Source organism: Gavia stellata, chromosome 28 (assembly GCF_030936135.1).
Source record: "Gavia stellata isolate bGavSte3 chromosome 28, bGavSte3.hap2, whole genome shotgun sequence".
Classification (NCBI taxonomy): domain Eukaryota; kingdom Metazoa; phylum Chordata; class Aves; order Gaviiformes; family Gaviidae; genus Gavia; species Gavia stellata.
The window spans coordinates 7,278,481-7,303,082 of record NC_082621.1 but is presented as its reverse complement, the minus strand read 5'-3'; the positions used below and the strand labels follow the sequence as shown (position 1 = coordinate 7,303,082).

General features: G+C 51.5%; 1 protein-coding gene across 1 annotated transcript; it reads left to right on the top strand.

Moving 5' to 3' along the window:
* Nucleotides 1–382: 382 nt before the first annotated feature.
* LOC132319568 (olfactory receptor 6F1-like) lies at nucleotides 383–2,366 on the top strand. Its single transcript, XM_059830601.1, is given in 2 exon segments — nucleotides 383–472; nucleotides 1,422–2,366. Coding segments are annotated over 2 exon segments (1,035 nt in total).
* Nucleotides 2,367–24,602: the final 22,236 nt, after the last annotated feature.

Below are 24,602 nucleotides of genomic sequence, written 5' to 3'. Positions count from 1 at the left end.
TTGGACACAGGACTTGCAGAAGATGACTTTGTCAAGTCCAACAGCTGTGCAATCCGTTAATGAGGTGGGTGTGGGGATGTTCTTACGCTAACGATGCTGGTCACTCTCTGATGTATGCTCTCATTATATGGAGCTAAACTGCAGAGACTTTACACTCTGTGTGTGCACACAAAGCCCTCCTTTGTGGAAGTACAGTGGTGGCTGTGAGGGGGAAAGAAAATCGGGAGCACAAGCTGTCAACACCTGCTAGGTGGATGGAGAGGAAGCAATGTCAGGCAATTGTGTACAGCTTCAAGTGAGTCGGCAAGGTGAGAGCTGTTCATCCACACTTCTCCTGACATCATTGCATCCAGAGCTCCTCCAATAAATCAACCCTTTCCCAATGTTCTCCCTCAGCCAAGGGGACCATGGCTTCGTCTGGAGGATGGTGCATGAAGAGATGTCATTTAGATCATGTCCATTGGCTGAGCTGGTGAGTGAAGCCTGCCTAAGACTTCTAGCACAGATTTCCAATGCCTTGCACATTTAAGGAGAGATGCATTGTGAGGGATTTCTCTTCCTTTTAACCACATACAATTTCTGGTAGGTATTGCTGCTCGCTAGACTCCTGCCTTAGTCCTCAGAGATACCTGGCATTTCTATAGGGCTTTTAGCCATGTATATAAGGCAAGCCATGTTTCCCTAGTGCCTTTTCTCTGTCAATGGAGAAATGATGGAGGTAAGCTGAGGAGCTGAGACAGGAGCATTTCATTGTAGATCTTTTCACTTGGTCAGCAGCAGTCCTTCCCCTGACTCTGAGATGGCAAAATGACAAAGAGGTGCGTCTTACCTGTAGTAGCTATGCTGAGAAGCAGACTGCCATACTAGCCTGCTGCCCTGTGCTGCTGCCATCTCAGTCAGACGCCATTGTGATAAACTGACCGAGAAGAGGTTGAAAAAGTCTCTTCCAGTGCCACATTGTCATGCCAGTTTTCCGATCACTCAGTGTCATTTGCTGAAATCACAACTCAGTATTTCCTGCCTTGAAGAGTGCAGGTATGTTATTCCCTTCCTCTGCAACAGCCTTTCACGTAGCTGGAGACCCTCAGCCTGCCATTCAGGGTTTCCTAAATGGGATTTTCATCTCACTGTAACAATTGCATTCACCATGTTCTAAAGGAGATGCCTGTATTTGATCTAATAAATAATTCTCCAGGTTCATTTGATGGTGTAGGCCTGATCTTCAGGGTCACATCTAGTTGTCCAAACATGTTTCTGCAGCAAAGGATTTCCCTGACAATATTAACTTAGGCTAGATGCTGTTTTCCCATGCTCTGCGCCTACTAGTTTTTTGGGGGTGATGGCTTTGTTTCACTACTAGTAGCATTGGAAGGACCAGCACAGGCCTGCAAACTCTCACAGAAACTTTCTTGTCTTTGCAGACGAACTTCAACACTGGGGATGACATGGCAAATAGGACAAGTGTGGAAGAGGTCATCATTCTTGGCTTCCCAGGCACGTGGCATTCCTGGGTCTCCCTTGTGGTGGTATTTGCACTGACGTACTCCCTGACAGTAATAGGCAATGCATCCGTCATAGCCGTTGTGTGGATGAACAGCAACCTCTGTACCCCAATGCACTTTTTCCTCTGGAATCTCTCCTTTCTGGAGATGTGGTACACTATGGGAGTTGTTCCCAAAGCCATAGGAGTCGTGCTGGGGACTAGCCAAACCATCTCCTTCAGTGTCTGCATCCTCCAGTTGTTCTTCCTTCTCTCCCCAGGCTCCACTGAGTGTTTTCTCCTGTCTGTCATGGCCTGTGACAGCTATTTAGCTATATGCTACCCCTTGAGATACAGCTCCCTCATAAGCAGTGTTCTCTCCGCTTGGCTGGTGCTCAGCTCCTGGCAGGAAGGCTTTCTGGCCATCTCGCTGCTGGCCTTTCTGACATCCAGGCTGACATTCTGTGGGCCAGATGTCATCAATCATTTCCTCTGCGATATAGATTCCTGCCTTGCCCTCTCCTGCCGTGACACATGACCCATGGAACTAGCGACCTTCCCTGTCTCCGTAATTGTTGTGGTGGCCTTCGGTGTGGTAACCCTGGTCTCCTACATGTACTCCACCTCTTCCATCCTGAGAATCCAGTCAGCCCATGGCAAGAAAAAGGCCTTTTCCATTTGCTCTGTCCATCTCAGTGTCGTCACACTCTGGTATGGCTCCATCATGTTCCTGTATGTCAAGCCATTGGCCCAGAACTCCCTGGATCTGAACAAACTCCTGAATACCTTTAACACAGTTGTAACTGCTTTGTTGAACCCCTTCATTTACACGCTCACGAACAAAGAAGTGAAGCAAGCTCTAGGGTGGGCTTTCCAGAAGAGGTGAAGTGGCTTTTCAAAGGGCCTCAGTAGGAGCAAACAGATTCATCCCCTCCCTTCCATGACTTCTGGCCTGCAGAAGTTCCTATGAAAATGTAAGTGAACCTGGGCATCACAGGTAGTGAGAAGTCACCAGTTCCCCAGTGAGCTCATCTCGCTCACCTTACAGCCATCTTAGTCTGGCCTGAGCTTCAATTCTAATGCTCCTGCCTCCTTCTTCACCTCCCGCTGGTCACTCCTGGGTAAACTCAGAATGCCTCAGAGCACTCTAAAGACCAGTACTTGGAAAGGGGCACAAGCTCCATCCAGAAATGGTTCTCCAACAGAACGGTAGAGGAATGGTCCTCCCCCAGGTTTGTATTCCAGTTTGCTAAGTGCTTCACTTTGTCAGGGATTGGTCTGAGTCCCCTAAAGAAATCCCAGCAGCTGGCTCATTGCTTTAGAAAATAGGCATATATTTCTCTGTTTAGTCTGACATTTTCTGAATGTATCTATGCCCTATTCTTGTGGCTGTTTCATTAAATCATGCTCTGGTTCAAGATAAAATTTGGCAATGTCTGGTATCTCCACCTATAGTCATTATTCCTAGCATAAGACTGTCAACAATATTTACATTCCCCTTCATTTCTGTGCACTGAGCCCACACTGGTGCCCACAGCTTGCAGCAGTGCACAGAAACGTGGGGGCTGCTCTGAGGAGTGGTTCTCTCCCTGCCACTGCTTGCATGCAGCTCTGAGCTCAGCCTGCCCAGCAGTGGCACCTGGGGGCTGTGGTGAGGCCTCCCCAGCCTGTGCTGCTGTGAAGCACATGCCAGCGTGCAAAGCCTCCAACAGGGCTGGCAGAGCAGACCCGTGTCACTTGGGAGAGGCAGGCCATCCTGGAACAGCAGTAGGACAGCAACCAAGTACCCTAGGCTTTCACAGGTGCTGTGCATGATGCTTCATGAGCAACAGACTCCAATTCATAGGGTAGGATCCAGCTGGAAAGTCAGCACCCTCCAGCTGAGCTTCCACATGCAGTGCTGGGGTGGGATTGCCTGAGAATAGGCAATAGCAAACGAGATAACTGAGATGTGGTTACCAGCTGTTGGACAGAGAAACCAGCAGGGACTCAGGGACACAGGGGTTCCTCCCAGCCAAGAACCAGTGATTTCCCTGAGAAGGAGAAGAGACATGAAAAGGAGTGGGATGGCTCTCTGGCAGTGGATGAGTGCAGGAAGGGTTTGAATAGAGAATCATGTCCAGTGTCTGGCTGATGGGGTTTTTTCACTTGCTGACACCAAGATGTGGGGCAAAGAAGGGCTCTTCCCTTCTTGGGTGACTATGGCCATGTGGCAAAACCATAAGAGGAGTTGTGGCTCCTACCACAAGCTTCATTCTCCATCTGTGGCCATCAGTGGAGGCACAGGGAAAGGGAAGAAGAAGACAAGCTGATAGGTTACTTGCCCTGAGTACTCACGCCAGGGTACCAGCTGTTTTAAGCAGCGGGCATTTACAAGCCTGGTTTGCCTTGTTTATGGTGTAGCCTCCAAGTCAGGTTTCTTGGACTCTTTTCATCATCAAAGACACTGGATCTGGATGCAGCTGTAAAGTCACGCTGGCATGTGCTTCACAGCAGCACAGGCTGGGGAGGCCTCACCACAGCCCCCAGGTGCCACTGCTGGGCAGGCTGAGCTCAGAGCTGCATGCAAGCAGTGGCAGGGAGAGAACCACTCCTCAGAGCAGCCCCCACGTTTCTGTGCACTGCTGCAAGCTGTGGGCACCAGTGTGGGCTCAGTGCACAGAAATAGGCAGCGCTGTCCTGGGGCTCGGCATCCCGCACATGCAGAGGCACCTGGGAGGTGTCCACAGACAGTTCAGAGGAGAACCTCCCTGAATCCATGCGAGGTTTCCATTTGTCCACCTGCAGCAGCATGTGAGGGGACTGGGTCTGGTGCTGCTGGTACCAGAAGATGTAGGGATTAGGATCGCTGGTGGTGAAATTGCAGTGCAGAGTTGTGCTGTGGCCCACCTGGATGGTCATTTCTGGTGGGAACTGGAGCACAGAGTCCTTTTGGGCATGACCTGTAAAGCCAGAAAGGGCTTTCAGCTTTGCTTGCCTGTGTACCTGTCCGTCCATCACTTCATCAGCCTGCTCACTGTTCCCACTTTCCATCTCACTTTTCCTAGCCACTGAAATTCTGAGCTGTTTGTCCCTGCATGCTTCTTTCTGCAGGTTCTTGCCACTCCTCACCCCCAGATCATCCTGCTTTTCAGCCATACTCACTGCTCTTTCAGTCCACTGATTCTCTCCATATCTGCCTCTGAGCTATGTTAACTGCCAGTCTCTCCTTCAGCAGCAAAAGACATGAGCTGTTCCTCTCCCACCTCTGACCGTATCTTCAGTCTCCATATCAACAGTTCTCCATATGACACACTGCATCCTCGGCCCTTGCCCTCTCCTTGTATGGCATTTCAGCTCTTCTTGCATCAAGTTAGTCTTCTCTGTTTGTCCCCCAAGGTTTACAACCATCTCTACAGAGATTGCTAGCATTGTGTCCAATACATCTAGGAGAGACACTCCTACATGCTGCATCGCTCCGTTCCCTAGCGTCTTTCCCTCTTTCAGGCTTCCTATGTATTAGCAGCACATTCAAGAATGCTCAGTACCTGAAATTTAAGGTGAGGTCTTATTCCTCCTTCAATGCCCATTACTCCTGACATCTCCCAGATTATTTGCTGTACCCAGCCACAGTCTCTGCTCTCCCTACAGAAACACTCCCACATCCCCCAGGGAGTTAGGACTCCTGTCTTCTCCCTTCCACCACCAGCTGTGCAAACTCTTGCCTCATTCTCCCCAGCCTGAAAGTCACATCTCACCAAAGTCTGCCAGTCAGTCCCACCAGTGCTGCCAGGAAAATCAGGACCATGTCACGCTCTCCCTCCATGGGGTGCCCAGGGACCTGCCAGCATGAGGGACCTGATGCTTGCAACTTCACCTCTTCTTCTGCCTCTGCCAGATCAAAGAGGCCTCCAAACCACAGCCCAGAGGGTGGAGCAAAACTCCCTCCCTGCTGCTCCAGGCAGGCCTCTTTGGGTCTGTCCCCCGACCTCTACCACAAGAAGGCCCCCTAGAGAGATAACAGCCTCAAGGGTTTAGTACTGTCCATCAAAGGGACAGGCATCCCTCCTGAACTTCTCCTGACATCAATCACCTAGACAGCAGCACAGGCCTGCACCCAGCTCTGCAGGAGATGGAGAAGGCACCCCTGCACCCACCCATGTCCACCCTGTCCCTGGGACTGTCTGGATGGAGCTAGGACCAGCCACACACTGAAGTATCTGGACCCAGGTGTCCCACACTCTCTCCCTTTGCTTCTGGCCATAGAGGAGGAACCTGCCTGGCGCAGGGCTCCTCTGCCACTTCTCACCCAGGGCCCTTTGCTCACACAGCTGGCAGGGACTGCAGGAAGCAGGTTATTAGCATAGCGGCCTCCATTCACAGCGCTGCTCCCACAAGGCCTTCAGGGTCCTGTTGTTCAGTTGAGGCCATGGCAGAAGGACAGTGGGCTGCCCCCTCCTGTCCAATGACTGCAAACCTGCCAGGAGTTCCTTGTAGTACAACTATAGCTGCCACAACAGTCCCAGCTGAGGCAGGGAAGAGGGCTGAACCTTTCCTCTCTGCCTCTGAAGCCTGTGAACACAGATTTTCTCAGCGGTGTCAGCTCCTACAGCCACACAGGCCTCACTGGGGATGGCTAGGCCCAGGACCCCATACTCTGAGGCCTCCTTCCAGCTCTCACTCACCACAGGTCTTCAGCCCCATAGGGCAACTTAGCAGATCTCCATGTGGCTCCCTCCTGAGGTCTGAATTTGAGTCTCAGATCACAGAATCATATAATCATTTAGGTTGGAAAAGATCTTTAAGATCATCAAGTCCAGCTGTTAACCCAACCCTGCTAAGTCCACCACTAAACCATGTCCCGAAGCGCCTCATCCAGATGTCTATTAAATACCTTCAGGGATGGTGACTCAACCACCTCCCTGGGCAGCCTGTTCCAAAGCCTGACAACCCTTTCAGTGAAGAATTTTTTCCTAATATCCAATCTAAACCTCCCCTGATGCAACTGGAGGGCATTTCCTCTTGTCCTATCAGTTGTTACTTGGGAGAAGAGACCAACACGCACCTCTCTACAACCTCCTTTCAGGTAATTGTAGAGAGCAATAAGGTCTCCCCTGAGCCTCCTCTTCTCCAGGCTAAACAACACCAGCTCTCTCAACAACTCCTCATAAGACTTGTGCTCCAGACCCTTCACCAGCTTCATCGCCCTTTGTTGGACACGCTCCAGCACCTCAGTGTCTTTCTTGTAGTGAGGGGCCCAAAACTAAACACAGTATTTGAGGTGCGGCCTCACCAGTGCCGAATACAGGGGGACAATCCCTACCCTAGTCCTGCTGGTCACACCGTTTCTGATACAGGCCAGGATGCCATTGACCTCCTTGGCCACCTGGACACACTGCTGGCTCATATTCAGCTGGCTGTCGACCAACACCCCCAGATCCTTTTCCTCCAGGCAGCTTTCCAGCCACTCGTCCCCAAGCCTGTAGTGTTGCATGGGGCTGTTGTGACCTAAGTGCAGGACCCGGCACTTGGCCTGTGTCTTTCCACAAGTGCCCAGCTCAAGCTTCTCTCCTACGTCCTGGACTTCACTTCAACACCAAAGGCTCTCAGCCTGAGGTTAAGGGGAATCCTGTGCAACAAGCACTGTGTCCCAAACACTAACCACTGTAGGATACACTTGAAGGTGTCTGTGACAATGAGTATCTCCTTCTCACGTTGGTGCCAAGCTAGAACTGCTGGCTCTACAGGATGCCTTTCCAACACCAGCAAGAGCACCTTGGAAGCAGACTGTAGACTTGGAGGATTCAGTCTGTAATTGTGTATCTGAGCCTCTTTACAAAGGTACCTGCAAGAAACCACTTCTGGTTGTGGTTCTAAAGCAACAGCTTGTATTAACACTGTATCAGCTGGGTTTTTCCGTTCTAACAGGGCCCGGCTATGTTAGCAGGGTGAAAGAGATGCCCAGCCCCTGCCCGTTGAGCAGCAGATGTGGCCGGTCCTTGCTGCAGGACCGAGGGCTGTCCAGCTGCTGCTGGGCTGGAGGATCTCTGCTGCTCACCTCCCTGTGCAGAGCGGAAAGGCGCTGCTCCTCGCCAGGAGCCAGCGGAGCCGGCAGCTGCAATCGCTCCTTCCTGGGCGCCACTGGAGACTGCCACTCCTCCGATCACCAGTCCTTGACATCACTGCCGTGGGGGATTTCTGTCTCGTCCCGGTGGGAGTCTGGCTGGTGTTGGGATGTCAGCAGTTGATGCTGAGGCCGGTGCCCTCAGTGGTCTCTGCCGATGGCTCCTGCTGCACCTGGGCTCTGCCCGCAGCCACTGATGAGACAGTAGAAGGAAAGGCCAAAGATCACCAAAGGTCACCTAGCTCTGGTGGCTCTTTCCAGAGAAATCATTAGGAAGAGTGGCAGTGAGACAGTGCTGGACCAGAATGAATAAAGACAGGGATGGAGACTGATCGTGGTGTGGGTGTGTGGAGCGAGGGGAGAAGGATGGGAGGGAATTTGAAACTGATGCATGCAGAGATAGAATGAAAGTCAGGTGCATGGGTGGATGTATGTATGGATGGATAGAGAGAGGTGACAGGAGAGTTGGGTGTGTTACAGTGAAGTACAGAGGGCTGAATTGAGAACAAGTATATATGCTGAATGCACAGGAGGATGAGTGGCTGTATGAAATAACGCAGGGGTGCAGGAAAGCAAACTTCTGCCTGCTGAAGGAAGGAAGCAGAGGGAGAGATAAGAGAGGGGTCTCAAAGGGTTGGAAGAGACTTTTGAACTGGTAGAGCCCTGGAGAGATGGGTAAAAAGAGGGGTGGATGGATGGATGAAAAAAGGAAGAGTAGAGAGCAAGAGTGGGTGTTACAGTGAAAGAGGGCTGAAATCAGGGCAATACTAACTGCTGAATTCACAGAGAAAAGAGTGGGTGCATGGAAAGGCAGGCATACGCCCAAGTAAACTCAATGGTAGAGATGATGGGAACGAGGGAGACTAGCTAGTGGGGACTCAAGAGAGCTGGGAAAGGGGTGCGAGAAATTGCAGAGAGAAAAAAGAGAGGGAAGAGTTTGTGGTGAGCCCCCTGGGGAATATCCCTCGCACAGCTCTGCCCCCCTCCCCACCCACCACCAGCCCCATGCACCCAGGAGCAGCACGGGGCCAGCCCCACCAGCCCTGTGCCCTGGCACTGCCGCATCCTGCCACTCTGGCACCCGTGCTTTGCTGCCCCCAGCCAGCCCTAGCTCTCTGCACCAGCCATAGCAACTCCTCTCCGCTGCCTCTTCTTCTCTTTACCACTGCCAGCTCTGCCCCGGGGCTGAGCCCTGTGCCCATGCCACTTGGGGTCTCTTGCCTGGGCTGAGAGTGCTCAGTGGCTCTGCATGGGCAGAAGATTGTCTCCTGGCAATTGGACCCTCCCCATCCTGCAGCAAACATAAGCCTGCACAGCACCAGCTGCAGCCGGGACAGCTGCAGGGCCTCCACCCAGGAGATGGACCAGCTTCCCCGAGCTGTCTTCGAGCTCAGGGCCTGGAAACAGCAGCCGCTGATTTCCCATGGATGGGAGGGAGGAGGCTGAGAGCCTCCCTTCAGCTGCCTCTCTGCAGACCCAGCACAATGCCTAAAAGTTGTGTTGAGGCAGAGGGGGTGTGAGGACAAACGTGCCCATTGGCGTGCAGGAGTCAGGGAGAGCAGGGGTGGTGGGGAATCACAGTGTCAGAACGCAGGTCAGAAGGGACTTCCAGAGGTCATCTACATCATCTCTGCTTGGAACAGTTCCCATTATACCAGGCTGCTCCAGGATGGGGATTGCACAAACTCCCAGGGAAATCCCTTCCAGTTATCACTCTTTCTTTTAGCCTGTTGCTTAACTAGAACTCCCCATGTTCCAGCAGCTGTTCATTGCCTCTCCTCCTGCCGCAGAGGACTTCTGCAGTCTAATCCATCTTCTCTGTTTCCTTTGACAAGTCGTTCCTGAACCTGATGGGAACAATTTGGCTAACGGAGGTCACTGTACAGCATATTCCCCGTGGGTTGGGTGCAATTCCCAAACTTGCAGGAAGTGCCGTCCTTCCCATTACTCGCGGAGTTCATGATAACATTAGAGTATTGGTCCTACTGCTGATCCCTGGGAGACCCTACTAGTAAGTGTCTGCCAGCTGGGCTTTGCACCAAGATCACAACTCTTTGAGCCTGTTAGTCCAGCCAATTTTCCACTCACCTTATCATCCTCTTACTGAACCCATTCATCACCAATGTGATCATAAAGGAAGTCTGAGAGAGGCAGTCAAAGGTCTTGCTAAACTCTAGGTATACACATCCACCGTCCCTTCCTTCTCCACAGTGCCCATTATCTCATGAGAAAGCAAGGAGGCTTGCCCTCAGCTACACTAGCCTCAACTCAGAATCAGCTTCATAAAGAGCGAAATCAGCCCTGGCTGAGTTTTCCCAGCAGAGCTCCCTGGCAGTGATCGCACCAAGGTCACTAAAGGGAAGGGGGAAACCGTTGTCTGCACTCACTCAAGTGGGACCTGAGCCCAGGTAGGCAAACATTCAGGAGGGGAGATGGGCTCAGGAACTTCACACACTGCACAGACCAGTCGGAGAGAGGGTCTCTTTTGGAAACATCTGCGGGACAGCAGGAGGCTTCGGGGGATGAGGTCTGGCATCCCATGTTGCATCCCTCCTAGGGGCAGTCGCTGGGTACTCAGATTCCAATGCGGGACATGAAGGTCCTGGGGACTGAATTCCAAAGCAGTCATCAGTTCTTTGGCTTTCATGTGCAAGCCACAGTGTCTGTCCTTCCACTCGCAGCCCAGTAACATCAGGCTCCGTGTTCCTTTCTTTCAGCACCTGTTTGGTCCAAGGTCTCAGCCCCTGCCGGACACAGCACCACGTTGATACACAAGTACATTTGGCATTGCCTTGGACATGGGAGGGGGATGCGTCCCATACCAGACACCACTGACACTATTGGAAGCAGATCGCCAGCACAAGGTTGGCAGGATTCAGCCTGCCCATAATGCAAACCCCATCCTTTTGAAGTCTCTAGCCCTGGGGAGAGCAGCTGTGTCCTGGCCTGGAGAGGCAGCGATGGGGCACTGCCAGCCATGCTGAGGAACTCCCAATATTGTTAACATTGAACAAAATTAAGGATACAAGCTGGAGTGAACCTGTTGTTGTCGGGGCTTCAAATCGGCAGCAGTGGATTGTGAGCTTTGGAGGGGCAGGAAAAGGAGGGTTCAGGAGACAGGGGCTGCATTTCAGTGCCTCTTCCCTGGACAGATCTCTAGCAGGCTGGTGACACCACCACTCATCTGTGCTCAGCCTCCTTCTGAACCTGGGAAGCTACGGCTCTGTGGTGCTCTGGAGAGAGCAGTAGAGAGTGTCCCTGCCATGACCAGCACATTCCCATGTGATGAAGGACACACAAGGACACACACGCACACACAGGGTCATGCACGCTGGCATGGAATAATGCCCAGATTTGTGCTCCAGAGTTAATCCATGCAAACACACAAAAGCACACAAGACAAGAACACACTTAGGAACACCACCAACTGTGGACTCTGCTGAGGACACCTGGGGACAACTGCAGCAGGGCTAGAGCATTGTGGGGAAGGACAAGGCCCCAGGCATGACCATGGCATTGTTTGTGTAGTCGCAGACTGCACAGAGATGGTATGAGTCAAAACAGGCCAGAAATTTTTCCTGACGCCAGTGTTAGGCAGGTTGGTCCAAAAACCTGCAGCACAACCTGCACACGTGGGGAGGCAACAACAAGTGACCATTGAGGTGAGCTGAGAAGGAAGGGAAAGAGGTGGATGTGGGACATCCTCATACATGGTGACCCTTGGTCTTCCAGCTGAAAAAGGCTGGAGCTTCTTTCTAAGAACACTTCAAACAGCCCTACCATAGTGGCCCAGGCTGATGTCACTTGCCTGTTCTGGACCTGTCCAGCTCTTGAGCTGAGTGTTCTGCCAGCACTGATGCATTCCTGCCCGAGAAATCCTGGGGCTTTTCATCTCAGAGCTCAGAAGAAGCCTTCACTGGGGATGGGCATGGCACAGACCTGGAAATGAAAAGACAGCAGTGTTGGAACCCAAAGCACAGCCCATATCGTTAGCTGCGATGGTTTGCATTCAAGATGAGCTTGTCAGAAAATTGTTGCCTCTGCAAAGGGTGCCTTTGGTCCTGCAGCAATGAAGGGCAGGTATAAAAGCCAGCCCAAGTCCCTGTTTTCTCACCCACTTCTCTTGCCTCCTTGTCTTTGGGAACCAAGTGAGTCTGAAGCCCCTTCTTCTCTTCCAAAGTGAGATCTTTTCTCATTGGACGTACTGCCTCTGTCTGCAGTGGTGCTTGGAGCATCTTGTCATGGGAGAGGGAAGTGGGGAGAAGGTTTGCTTAGAGAGAGGCTGGGATGTGGCTGAGGGGACTTTTGGTTTAAAAACTACAGAAGTGCCTCCGTGGGCCAGGCTGCTCTTTTTAGGGCAATGAAGACCATGTGGCTCCAGGAAAGAGCTTACATCTCCCCACTCAGTAGTACCTTGGCTCCTTCGTGAAAAGCGAACCAGGCTGCATTTCACCCATCCTTGTGCTCTGCTTCCTCCCTGCCCTCTCTCCCAGGTGCAATTCCACTCTTGGGACATGTCCTGTTAGAAGCAGTGCCTGCCACGCCAGCCCTGTGGCCTGACCCCACTGGCCAACAGCTGCAATGAGCCCTGTGTCAGGCAGTGCCAGAACTCTACCGTTGTCATTGAGCCTCCTCCCGTGGTGGTGACCCTTTCTGGACCCATCCTCAGCTCCTTACCACAGAACACTGTTGTGGGATCCTCCACCTCCGCTGCTGTTGGCAGCATCCTCAGCTGTGATGGAGTGCCCATCACCACTGGCTGCTGTGATCTCTCTGGCATTTCCAGCTGCTATGGTGGCAGAAGGTGCCTCCCATGATAAAGATGCTGGGAAAGCCCCAAGGAGACACCATGAGGAACTCAGAACATGGTGCTGGGCAGAGGATCAAAGTTTTTCAGTGTTGTTATCAGGTTAGCTGAATGGCTTTGCCTTTCTTCCCCTTTTCTTTGTTTGCTTTGGATCCCATTGGCAACAGGGTCCCCCAAGGCCAGCCTGCTGGGGATTGTCTGTCTCCTCTTTCGACTCATTAAAGTTCTGCTGCATTCAAGCCTGGCCTCCATGTGGTCCTTCCCTCTGTGGATACTCCCCAAGCCGCCAAAGGAGAACGATGTTGTTCTGGACTGGAAGGGAAGTGAGGTCACAAGGAGACCCTTCTCCCTTCACAGAGGAATGGGAGGCTGGGACATCCTGCAGCGGCTTCCCTTATGGGCAGCATCCCTTGGAGCTGAGGAAGACGTCCCTGACTGCTCTGCTGCCAGTGACCATCAGGCCTTCCTGTGTCTCTGCCCACAAGTGTCCAGAAAGGCAGGAGGCCTGAGGGGTCAGCAGCCCCATGAACTCTTGAGGAAGGGCATTGCTGTGGTTGGAGCTGTGCTGTGGTGGCAGGGGCTGGGTGTGCGGCTCAAAAGATGGTAGGTTTTGCAGAGTTTCAGAAGTGGTAATGCAGGAAACAGGTTTTGGGATGGCCCATAGCTGCTACTCCACCCTCGTCTCCCCTCCACTACCAATCTAGGTGCCATGTTCAGCAGGCATCAGCAGGGAAAATTCTCCCATGTCACTGACTGTGTCAAGGCTGGAAATTGGAGCTAAGCATGCGGGAGCTGAGAGCAGTCAGTACAATGGGGAAAGTGAAATGGTGTATTTCTGAGGGAGATCAAATTTCTCTGATACAGAGCATGCAGGAGAATGTGAAGATCAGCAAGGACGAGGGTACTGGGTGTACTTCCCAAGAGAGCTGCAGAAGGGTGCAGAGCTCTTGACTGCTTCATTGGTCCCCCCAGAGAGTTTGTGCTCAGGAATTGGCTGCCATTCTGAGGGGAGAGGATTCTTTTACATGTAAGTCTCAGCCATTCTAATTGGTGGAAGTGTCTCTTGGCAGCCACTATAGTCTCATATCCTATTTCCTGCATGAAAATCCAGACAATAATGTACAAGTGGAAGAATGTAAATCCCCACACCGATGTCCTCCCCCAAGAGGGAAATATGGCTAATGAAGCATATCTCAGAACGACTGAAGGCCAAAAACTTCAGTCTCTCTTCTCCAGTGTCTTCTTTCCAAAGATGCTGGAGGGCTTCCTCAGGCCAGGAGGCATCTCCTTCCACAGCTGCATGGCCCAGCTGGACTCCTCTCAGCTGCTGAGCAGTGAATGCTTCCTCTACACTGCCATGTCCTATGGCCACTGCTTGGCTATCTGCCACCCTCTGTGCTATGGGGGCCATCATGCATCAGGCTGTGTGCATCTGGCTGCTGGCAGGGAGGTGGCTGTCCTGTTCCCTGCCTCCTGCTCTGCATACAATAATCACCCCTCATTTGGGTTACCGATGGCCCAGACACATCTGCCACAGTGTTCTGCCAGCCCTCCTGGACACAGCTTGTGCTGGCACTTCTGCCAACAACACTGTGATTCCCTTCAGTGTTGGTGGTGTGCCCCCTGGCTGCTCCCTCTTCATTTCTTAGAGGCACAGAGCAAGAGCAATCCTTTGGCTCTGCTGTGCAGAAGGCAATCACAGAGCTGTGTCAACCTGTGCTTCCCCTCTCACTGCTGTGACCTGTTTCCATGGCACCTGTGTCTTCACCTACATAGGAAGTGACCTTGAAAGGGTCACCAGACAGAGCACTGCCTGTTCTTTACACCGCTCTTACTCTCCTGCTGAACCTTTTGATTTACAGCCTAGGAAAAAAGGATGTGAAAGCTGCTGGTGTTTGTTCACATCCAATATACAAATGGCAGGGTTGTAGTGTTTGACAGTTGAAATGATGAACAGAACTATATTTCATTTGAAGAAAATGCTCTAGAGCTTGACTGACCAAAATGGGGTAACCCTTCCATGGATGGGATCAGTACAGTGTCCTGTGCCCTGGTGAGGGGGCACTATTTTTGTACTATGCTATGGGAGTGACTGTGCTGGTTTTGGCTGGGATGGGGTTAACTTTCTTCATAGCAGCTAGTATGGGGCTGTGTTTTGGATTGTATGGGGCTGTGTTTTGGATTTGGGCTGGAAACAATGTTGATAAAGCAGGAATGTTTTAGTTACTGCTGAGCAGGGCTCAGCAGGCCTTTTCTGCTCCTCACCCCACCCCACCAGTGAGTGGGCTGGGGGTGAACGGGAAGTTGGGAGGGGACACAGCCGGGACAGCTGACCCCAACTGACCAAAGGGATATTCCATACCATATGACATCATGCTCAGTATATAAAGCTGGGGGAGGAAGAAGGAAGGTGGGGACATTCGGAGTAATGGCGTTTGTCTTCCCGAGCAACCGCTACGCGTGATAGAGCCCTGCTTCCCTGCAGATAGCTGAACACCTGCCTGCCGACGGGAAGTGGTGAATGAATTCCTTCTTTCGCTTTGCTTCTCCGTGCGGTGTTTTTTGCTCTACCTATTAAACTGTTTTTATCTCAGCCCATGAGTTTTCTCACTTTTACTCTTCTGGTTCTCTCCCCCACCCCACCTGGGGGGAGTGAGTGAGCGGCTGTGTGGTGCTTAGTTGCCAGCTGGACTTAAACCATGACAGTGACTCACCACTGGCATGGGTCACCCAGGGAGTTTGCTGAGTCTCCCTCCTTTGAGATTTTCAAAAACCATCTAGGCATAGTCCTGGGCAACTGGTTCTAGGTGGCCCTGCTTGAGCAGAGGGGGTGGACCAGATGACCTTCAGAGGTCCCTTCCAACCTCAACTGTTCTGTGATCCTCTCATTCTGTGAGAGCAGCTGATGTTGAGCCACTCAGGGTTCGCAGCATCTGAAGGGATGTAAGGTTATCTATGCTATCCTCTCTTTCTCTCTAATCTTAGTGCTAATAAATAGCATTTTAAGGAATGCTTTGAAGAGGCTTAGTGCCTTTCTTACTGGGATCAGTCACTGTCATTTCTGGTGTTCCAGCCTCAGTGTTTTCAGCCTGTGGGGAGTTTGGCTTCTCCCAGGCATACCACGCTCTGCTGTCATGTGAATACATCACTGGGGCACCGCTCCCTTTACAGAGCACGCGCTGTTCCCACACCCTCACATCTCCCCTAAGGAGAAGACTAGGGAAAGCTGGGAGCATCTAAGGCTGGATGAGTTTCTTCAACTGTAATGTGGAGATTTTTTATTGCTGCAGCAACATGGATCTCCTCTAGTTTTTCTGTTATCCCTGACCCACAGACTTCAGACACAGGGAGGCTCAATATTTGGGGAGGCCATGACAGCTTTGACTCCACTGCGGTTTCTCTCTCTGTTCTAGTGAGGAAAACATCTGGCTGAACCACTCTCAAACTCTTGAGCTCACTAAAGCTGATGGCATCTAATTCATTGGCTTAACTGTAGGGCCTGAAGGGCTGGCCTAGAGTCATCCCAAGAGGCTGAGAGCTGGCATCGGGCGCCCTGGTTCTCAGTGGTGTTTGTGCATGTTCATGCTCACATACACATTCCTCTGGCTGTGCTCATGTGTGCATTTGCACATGTGTGTGTCTGTGTGCCTGTGGTAATGCACATGCAAGCATGAGTGTGCACAACTGTTGTGTGCAAGTGTATTTGGGCACATCTGTTCATGAGTGTGTAGGTGTTTTAGCACATGCACGTGCATTCATGCAGGTGAGCATGGATGGGAGTGACATTGGTCTGCATATATGTAAGTGTGTGGGCATAGGTGTGTGTGGATATGTGCTTTTATGTGTGTCCATCTCTGGACATGAGAGTGCACAGGTATCTGCATGCAAACACATGCATGCAGGAGCATGCATAAGTGTAAGCATGTTTGTTTGAATATCTGTGCATACATGTTGGCATGGGGGGGTGGCTGTGACTGTGTCTGCACACGGGCTCCTTTGGAAACGTGTGGGCACACACCTCTTTACAAGTGCACACATGTGAGTTACTGTTTGGGTGAGTGCAGGCTCACGTGTGTGGTTGTGCCCATGTGTGTGAGATTGAGTGTGCACACATATCTGTGCGTGTGCATGCCTGTGAGTGTGCCTATCTCTGTGCACATATAGGTGTCCACGTGTGTGCACCCATGAGAGTTATGCCAAAGGTCTTGCTAAAACAAAGGTACACCACAGCCAGTGCCACTCCCTTTCCCCACAGTGCCAGTCACTTCCTCATAGAAAGCAATGAGGTTGGTGAGGCATGATTTGCCCTCAGTAAGCTCAGGTGAGATGCTCCCAACACCCTTCCTGCCTTTCATGAGTTTAGGAATGGCTTCTGAGAGTATTTGCTCCATCTTCCTTCTAGGGACTGAGTAGTGACTGTCCAATCAGCTCCTTGAACACCCTTGGATGCGTCTGAAGTGGTTCCACAAACTTGTTACTGTCCAAATAGTAGTAAGAGCTCCTTAGCTCTTTCTTCTACTGCTGTGGTGTGCTGGTTCTGGCTGGGCTAGAGTTAATTTTCTTCATAGTAGCTAGTATGGGGCTGTGTTTTGGATTTGTGCTGGAAACAGTGCTGATAAAGCTGGGGGAAGAAGAAGGAGGGTGGGGAAGTTTGATGTTACGGCATTTGTCTTCCCAAGTAACCACGGATGATGGAATGCTGCTTTCCTGGCGATGGCTGAACACCTGCCTGACGATGGGAAGTAGTGAATGAATTCCTTGTTTTGCTTTGCTTGCGTGCACGGCTTTTGCTTTACCTGTTAAATACCTTTGTCTCAACCCACGACTTTTCTCATTTTTACTCTTCTGATTCTCTCCCCCATCCCACCAGGGGGAAGTGAGTGAGTGGCTGTGTGGTGCTTAGTTGCCAGCTGGGGTTAAAGCACCATTAATTCCCCTAGAGTCTGCTGGGAGGCTCAGGGGTGTGGTAGACCTGTGGAGAAGCCATACCAGTAAAAATTGAGGAGAAATAAGTATTGAGTGCATCAATCTTTTCCCTACCATTTGTCACCAGGTCCCCTTCCTCACCAAGCAATGACCCCACTTAGCATTCTTTTTGCTGCCAATAGACTTACAGATACCTTTCTTGATTCCTTTCACCTCCCTTGCAAGTTTCCACTCCAGCTGTGCTTTGGCTTTTCCTGTCTCACCTTTCTGCACATTGCAGAGGACCCTCCTTGTGCTCTGAGGAGGATGTCTTTGAAGGTTAGATAGCTCTCCTGGGATTCTCTGTGTTCCAGGGCAGTTTTCCATGGCATCCTGCCAAGCAGGTAGGTCCCTGAAGAGACTAAGATGTGCTCTTGTGAAGACCAGGGCAGTAATCCTCCTGTTTGTCTTGGTCAATCCACTGAGGATCTTAAGCTCTGCAGTCTCCTGGTCACTGCAGGCAAGGCTACCCTTGAATGCTACATCATCCAACAGTTCTTCCTCATTTGTGAGTAGCAGGGCTAACAGAGTCTCTCCCCTAGTCCATTCATGGATTGCCTGCATCAAAACTTTCTCTTCCATACACCCCAGGCATGTCCTGGTGTGCTTGTGCCCAGCCATTTTGGTCCTGCAGCAGACACTGTGGTGGTAAAAGTCACCCACAAGTACAAGGGCCTGTGACTGTGAAGCTTTCTCCAGCTGCCTGAAGAAGGCGTCATGTGCATCCTTTTCCTGAGCAGGAGGTGTGTAGCACACTTGTAACTACACCACTACCTGCACCACAGGGGAAGTGTGAGAGCCTCCCCTGGCATGCTGTCCGCCATGCATACCTCTTCTACTGCTTGTGCTCTCCCTTCTCTTCAGTCTATGGGAGACCTCCCCCTCCATGCCTGCTTTAAATTCCTCCTTCCTAGTTTAGCAGGCATTTGCAAAGACACTCTTGCCTCACCTTGACAAACACATTCCACCCCTCACCAGCAGTCCTCACTCTTCCAAGAGGGTCCTCTGGGGGAGAAACCAAAGCTGCTGAATGCTGCTGCACCCTGCTTCTGCCATGCACGCTGCTCAAATGAGCTCTTGAGGAGAGGGTTCCTCTTCTGATTTCTGTGCCATGCTTTGCATCTCACTCTTAGTAAATACATGTAATTAAGGGGATGTGAGTGAAATGGATCAAGATCCCTTCGGGAGATATGTCCTTCCAGCCCTGTGGGACCAACTCAGATTCCAAAGACATCCTCGTGTAGAGGCTCATTCAGCCCAAACTCACTGCCCTGGAGGGAAGAACCTCTTTATTACCAGCAAAATTCATAGAAGCATAGAATCGTAGAACATGCTATGGCTTTGGTTGGAAGTTATCTTTGAAGACCATCTAGTCCAATCCCCTTGCCATGGGCAGGGATGTCTCTCAGTACGTCCTGTTGCTCAAAGCCCCATGTAACCCCACCTTGAACACCTCCAGGGCTGGGGCATCCACTACTTCTCTGGGCAACCTCTTCCAGTGTCTCACCACCCTCATTGGAAAAAAATTCTTCCTTATGTCCACCCTAAATCTACCCTCTTTCAGTTTAAAGCCATTCTCCCTGAACCTGTTGCTACAGGCCCTGGTAAAACATCTTTTTCTCTCTTTCTTGTAAGCCCGCTTTAAGTATAGAAAGGCTGCAGACTGGTGTCCCCAGAGCCTTTTCCTCCGCAGGCTGAACAACCCCACCTCTCTCAGCCTTTCTTCGTAGGAGAGGTGTTCCAACCCTCTGATCATTTTCCCGGCCCTCCTCTGGACCTGCTCGAACAGACTCTACAGACTCCTCCCACAGTCCATGAAGAGACATCAGCTCACACATGGGACTTAGCCCATCCCAAAGCAGACATGCACGGTAAATGAGATGAATCATCTTTCTGGAGACACTGATCCTGCAGTTGACCAATGGTGGCCTCTGAGCTCCCCAGCTAGCATAAGCTCACAGCAGGGCCTGCATACCTGGTCACATGTGCATGGCGTGCTTCATCATGCGATCAGAAGTGAACTCACAGGCTGTCCCACCTGAGCTTACAAACACCTCCATCCCATGGCTAAAGCCCATATCCATGTCCATTGTACTCAGGGGCAGGCAGAAAGAGAAAGGGCTTTTGTGTGGGTGAATGGTCTCAAGCTGGGCATGTTACTAATAACCAGCTGCATCTCCCACTCCCACTGAGCACCAATCAGTCTTCCTCAGTCACGCTGAATGCTTGGACACAGGACATTCAGAAGATGACTCTCCAACACCTGTGTGATAGCCCTGGACAGTGTAGGCAGCCTCTCTTTGGGTGTCTTCAGTCTTCTCGATTAACTCTAGATGACTAGAGGTCTAGTTTTTTGTGTGTATGTGTATGTGTGTTGTCTAAGCCAGCTGTTTAGTCTATCTTGAGTGTCTTTACTGGACTCTTGCAGCATGTGAGATGAGTCCTCTGCCCACACTGATGAGTTTTGCACTGGAAATATTTGGACCTGTCACACAAAAGATGGCTTCCCTGGGGAATGTGCCTGGCATAAAGCAGGAAATGAAAAGACAGCAATTCAGGAAGCCAAAACACAGCCCATAGCATTAGCCGGGATGTTTTGCATCCAAGATGAGCTTGTCAGAAAATAATCACCTCCACAAGGAATGCCTCTGGCAGCCTGAGGCAGTAAAGGGCCATGATAAAAGCCAGCCCAGCTCCTCGCTCTCTCATCCACTTCTCTTGCCTCCTTCTCCTTGGGAGTCAGGCGAGTCTGAAGCCCCTTCTCCTTCTCTGCCATCTCAAAAATAAGGTCTCATTACAGTGGATTTCTCACATGATACAAGCTGTGTCCCATGCCAGATCTTGGGGCTGCTTGTCATGGGAGAGGGAAGTGGGGAGAACGTTAGACATGGAAGGAAGCTGGGACTGTACTGAGGTGGCTTCTGGATTCAGGGGCTAGGCAGTAGTCACATAGGAACTGGTGGCTCTTTGTAGGCCCTGGCAGGCTGAGGCCAAGAAGCCCTTACACATCTCTGCACAGCCTCCACCTCCCGGCCCTGCACGTTCTTTGGTTCCCTCATGGTGTCGTGACAGGCTGCTCCTCATGCATGTCCATTTTTTCCTTCCTCCCTGCCCTCTCTCCCAGGTGCACCTCAGGCCCCAAGACATGTCCTGCTATGACAACTGCCAGCCCTGCGAGCCCTGCCAGCCCTGCGGTCCGACCCCGCTAGCCAACAGCTGCAATGAGCCCTGTGTCAGGCAGTACCAGAACTCCACCATTGTCATCCAGCCCTCCCCGGTGGCAGTGACCCTGCCTGGACCCATCCTCAGCTCTTTCCCACAGAACACCGTTGTGGGATCCTCCACCTCTGCTGCTGTTGGCAGCATCCTCAACTGTGATGGAGTGCCCATCACCGCTGGCTGCTGTGACCTCTCCTGTATTTCCAGCATCAGGAGGTGCCTCCCCTGCTAAAGATGTTGGCAATGGCCACCAGCAGGGACCCCCAGGAACTCAGAACATGGTGCTGGACACAGAGTCAAACTTCATACCATTGTTTTAAGAGCAGCTGACCATCTCTGGCATGTCCTACAAGGGTAACACTGGAAGGGGCTATCCTTGGCTCTCTGAAAATACAGACAATGTCCAAGTTTCTTCCACTCTCTCTTTTTTTCTCTTTTCTTCGCTGTCTTATGCTCCCCTCAAAGCCTGCTGTGAGGACCCCCAGAGTGACCTTTCTCCTTCTGTGGGGCAGGTCGACAGGAAAAGAGGAACAGATTCTTGGCTGCTCCTCCTCCTCCCTGCACTGGGGGCCTTCACTTGGAGTGACCTCATTTCCCTCTTTAGACTCATTAAAAAATTGCTGTAACCCTGCCTTTGTCCCTTAGGTGGTCTTTCCATCTGCATACTGACTGCTGATGAAGAAAGCCATTGCTTTGTGGAAGGAATTAGGTGGGGGCACAGCGGAACCCTTCATCACTCACTACTCCTCACCAACTCCTAGAGGCACTGGAGGGTTGGACACACTGCAGCAAGTCCTCTTTCAGGGACTGCCTCCTGAAGCTGAGGAATTCAACCCTAGTTACTCCACAGCCAATAGACAGCAGTCCTTGCCTTGCTGTGTCTCTGCTCAGAAATATCCCCTTGGCCCTGGAGCACATCATGGGAACAGCAAGCCTGACATCTGCTGTCCTCCAGAGAGGAATCTGGAGCATGTGCGAGGCCCCAGGGAGGTCAGCAGTCCCACTAGGTCTTGGGGAAGAATGGTCCTCTTGCTTTGGCTGGAACTGTGCTGGGCAAGGAGGTTCAGAATATTATGTTTCCAAAGGATGGCTGGATTTGGGAATGAGTAAATAGTCTTGGGCATGGCCCACAGTTGCCAACATGTGGAGGGCTGAGGTGTTCACAAGTTAGTATTGGTATCAGCTACAGCAGGTCACACGCGAGAGTCCCCTGTCCCTTTGAACGCAACACCCCCTTGGGTGAAGGCAGACTGTTCTGGTTTTGGCTGGGCTAGAGTTAATTTTCTTCATAGGAGCTACTATGGGCCTATGTTTTGAATTTGTGCTGGAAATAGTGCTGATAAAGCAGGGATATTTTTGTTATTGCTGAGCAGTGCTTACACAGCGTCAGGGCCTTTTCTGCTTCTCACCCCACCCCACCAGTGAGTAGGCTGGAGCTTCACAAGAAATTGGGAGGGAATACAGCTGGGACAGCTGACCCCAGCTGTCCAAAGGGATATTCCATACCATATGTTGTCATGCTCAGCCTATAAAGCTGGGGGAAGAAGAAGGAAGGGGGGGAGATGTTAAAATGTCCTTGTCTCAACCCACGACTTTTCTCACTTTTACTCTTCTGAGTCTCTGCCCCATCCCACCAGCGGGGAGTGAGTGTGTGGCTGTGTGGTGCTTAGTTGTGGCGTGGGGTTAAACCGTGACACAGGCCCAGGACAGTGACTGGTGCCCAAATGCACATGGATGCTCTGTGCTGCCTGGTCTTCTCCAGGCATGGAGCAGCTTTCTTGAGTCCCAGGAACTCTAAGGTCCCACAAGTGCCAGAACCCAACTCTGGTCCAGAAAGGTGCTGTTTGAGAGCAGATGCCCCCAGCTCTGGGGAGACATAGCAGTGACAGTGGGATTTGATTCGGCACCCAGCAGGATCCGTGAGCTGTCTCTCAAGGGCACACGGCATGCACCAGCCCAACCATAGGGCACCTTCCCCCAGGCACCAAGTTCCTTCAGCATTCCCCAAGCTCTGGGGCTGAAGTGGCCCTTGTGCTCTGTGCAGCACCACTGCTCCCCACAACTCCGAGAATACGAAGATAACCTTGCTCCCTCCATGTGTGCTTGTGTCTCGGCTGTGGACAGACACAGACTGACCCAAAACATGTTTGAGCAAGCTGAGAAGGGTAGGTTTTCCTCATGCACTCCAACCTAAGCCTCGGCTATTAAGAGTCAGCTTTTCCCTGTTCAAGCGAAAGGGTACCGGTGGCGCACACCACGTGCAACCTTGTGGTTCTTCCTGCGTGACCAGGGGGAGGACATGAGGAAGTGGGATGGTCAACCTACCTGGAGACTAGAAGCTCGGGTGCAGAAACTACAAGGGAAAACAACAGCCAAAAGGCATCCATCCAGGAAAATTACCCCTCCAGTGTCTGTTGGGGAGAGTAGAAGGGCTTACTGTACTTTTGATCCTGATGAAGGGACCTCTGTTATGCACTTACAGAAACCAAGTAATGAAGACTCAGACCAGGAATAGAGGGGCCCTGCCTTTGGTCAGGCGGAGGAAAGGGGCAGTCTGGTTTACTGGACTGTGTGGATTCAATGGCCTGGCACATCAGCCCCACGGGAGTATAAACCTCTAGTGGACACCGGTGCACAGTGTACTCTAATTCCATCAGATTACAAGGGGGCAGAATCCATCTGTATTTCTGGAGTGACAGGGGGATCCCAAGAACTGTCTGTGTTGGAGGCTGAAGTAAGCCTGACTGGGAATGAGTGGCAAAAGCACCCTATTGTGACTGGTCCAGAGGCTCCGTGCATCCTTGGCATAGACTATCTCAGGAGAGGGTACTTCAAAGACCCAAAAGGGTATCGGTGGGCTTTTGGTATAGCTGCTTTGAGGACAGAGGAAATTAAACAACTGTCTAGCTTGCCTGGTCTCTCAGAGGATCCTTCTGTGGTGGGGTTGCTGCAAGTTAAAGAACAGCAGGTGCCAATTGCTACCATGACAGTGCACTGGTGACAATATCGCACCAGTTGAGAGTCCCTGGTTCCCATCCATAAATTGATCTGTCAACTGGAAAGTCAAAGAGTGATCAGTAAGACTCATTCACCCTTTAATGGTGACCGTGCAAAAATCTAACGGAGAGTGGCGGTTAACAGTGGACTATCGAGGCCTGAACGAAGTCACACCGCCGCTGAGTGCTGCCGTACCAGACATGCTAGAACTTCAATATGAACTGGAGTCAAAGGCTGCCAAATGGTATGCAACAATAGATATCGCCAATGCATTTTTCTCGATCCCTCTGGCAGCAGAGTGCAGGCCACAATTTGCTTTCACATGGAGGGGCACCCAGTACACCTGGAATCGACTGCCCCAGGGGTGGAAACATAGTCCTACCATTTGTCATGGATTGATACAGAGTGCACTGGAACAAGGTGAAGCTCCCAAACATCTGCAGTATATTGATGACATCATTGTGTGGGGCAACACAGCGGAGGAAGTGTTTGAGAAGGGGAGAAGTATAATCCAGATTCTCCTGAAAGCTGGTTTTGCTATAAAACAAAGTAAGGTCAAAGGGCCTGCACAGGAAATTCAGTTTTTAGGAATAAAATGGCAGGATGGGCATCGTCATATCCCAATGGATGTGATCAATAAAATAACAGCCATGTCTCCACCAACTAACAAAAAGGAAACACAAGCTTTCTTAGGTGTTTTTTTCCGGGGAACTACAGGCCTGTCAGCCTGACCTCGGTGCCGGGGAAGGTTATGGAGAGGCTCATATTGAGGGCGCTCACGGGACACGTGCAGGATAACCAAGGGATCAGGCCAAGCCAGCACGGGTTCATGAAAGGCAGGTCCTGCTTGACCAACCTGATCTCCTTCTATGACCAGGTGACCCGCCTAGTGGATGAGGGGAAGGCTGTTGATGTTGTCTACCTGGACTTCAGCAAAGCCTTTGACACTGTTCCCCACAGTATTCTCCTAGAGAAGCTGGCGGCCCGTGGTTTAGACAGGTACACTCTTCGCTGGGTGAAAAACTGGCTGG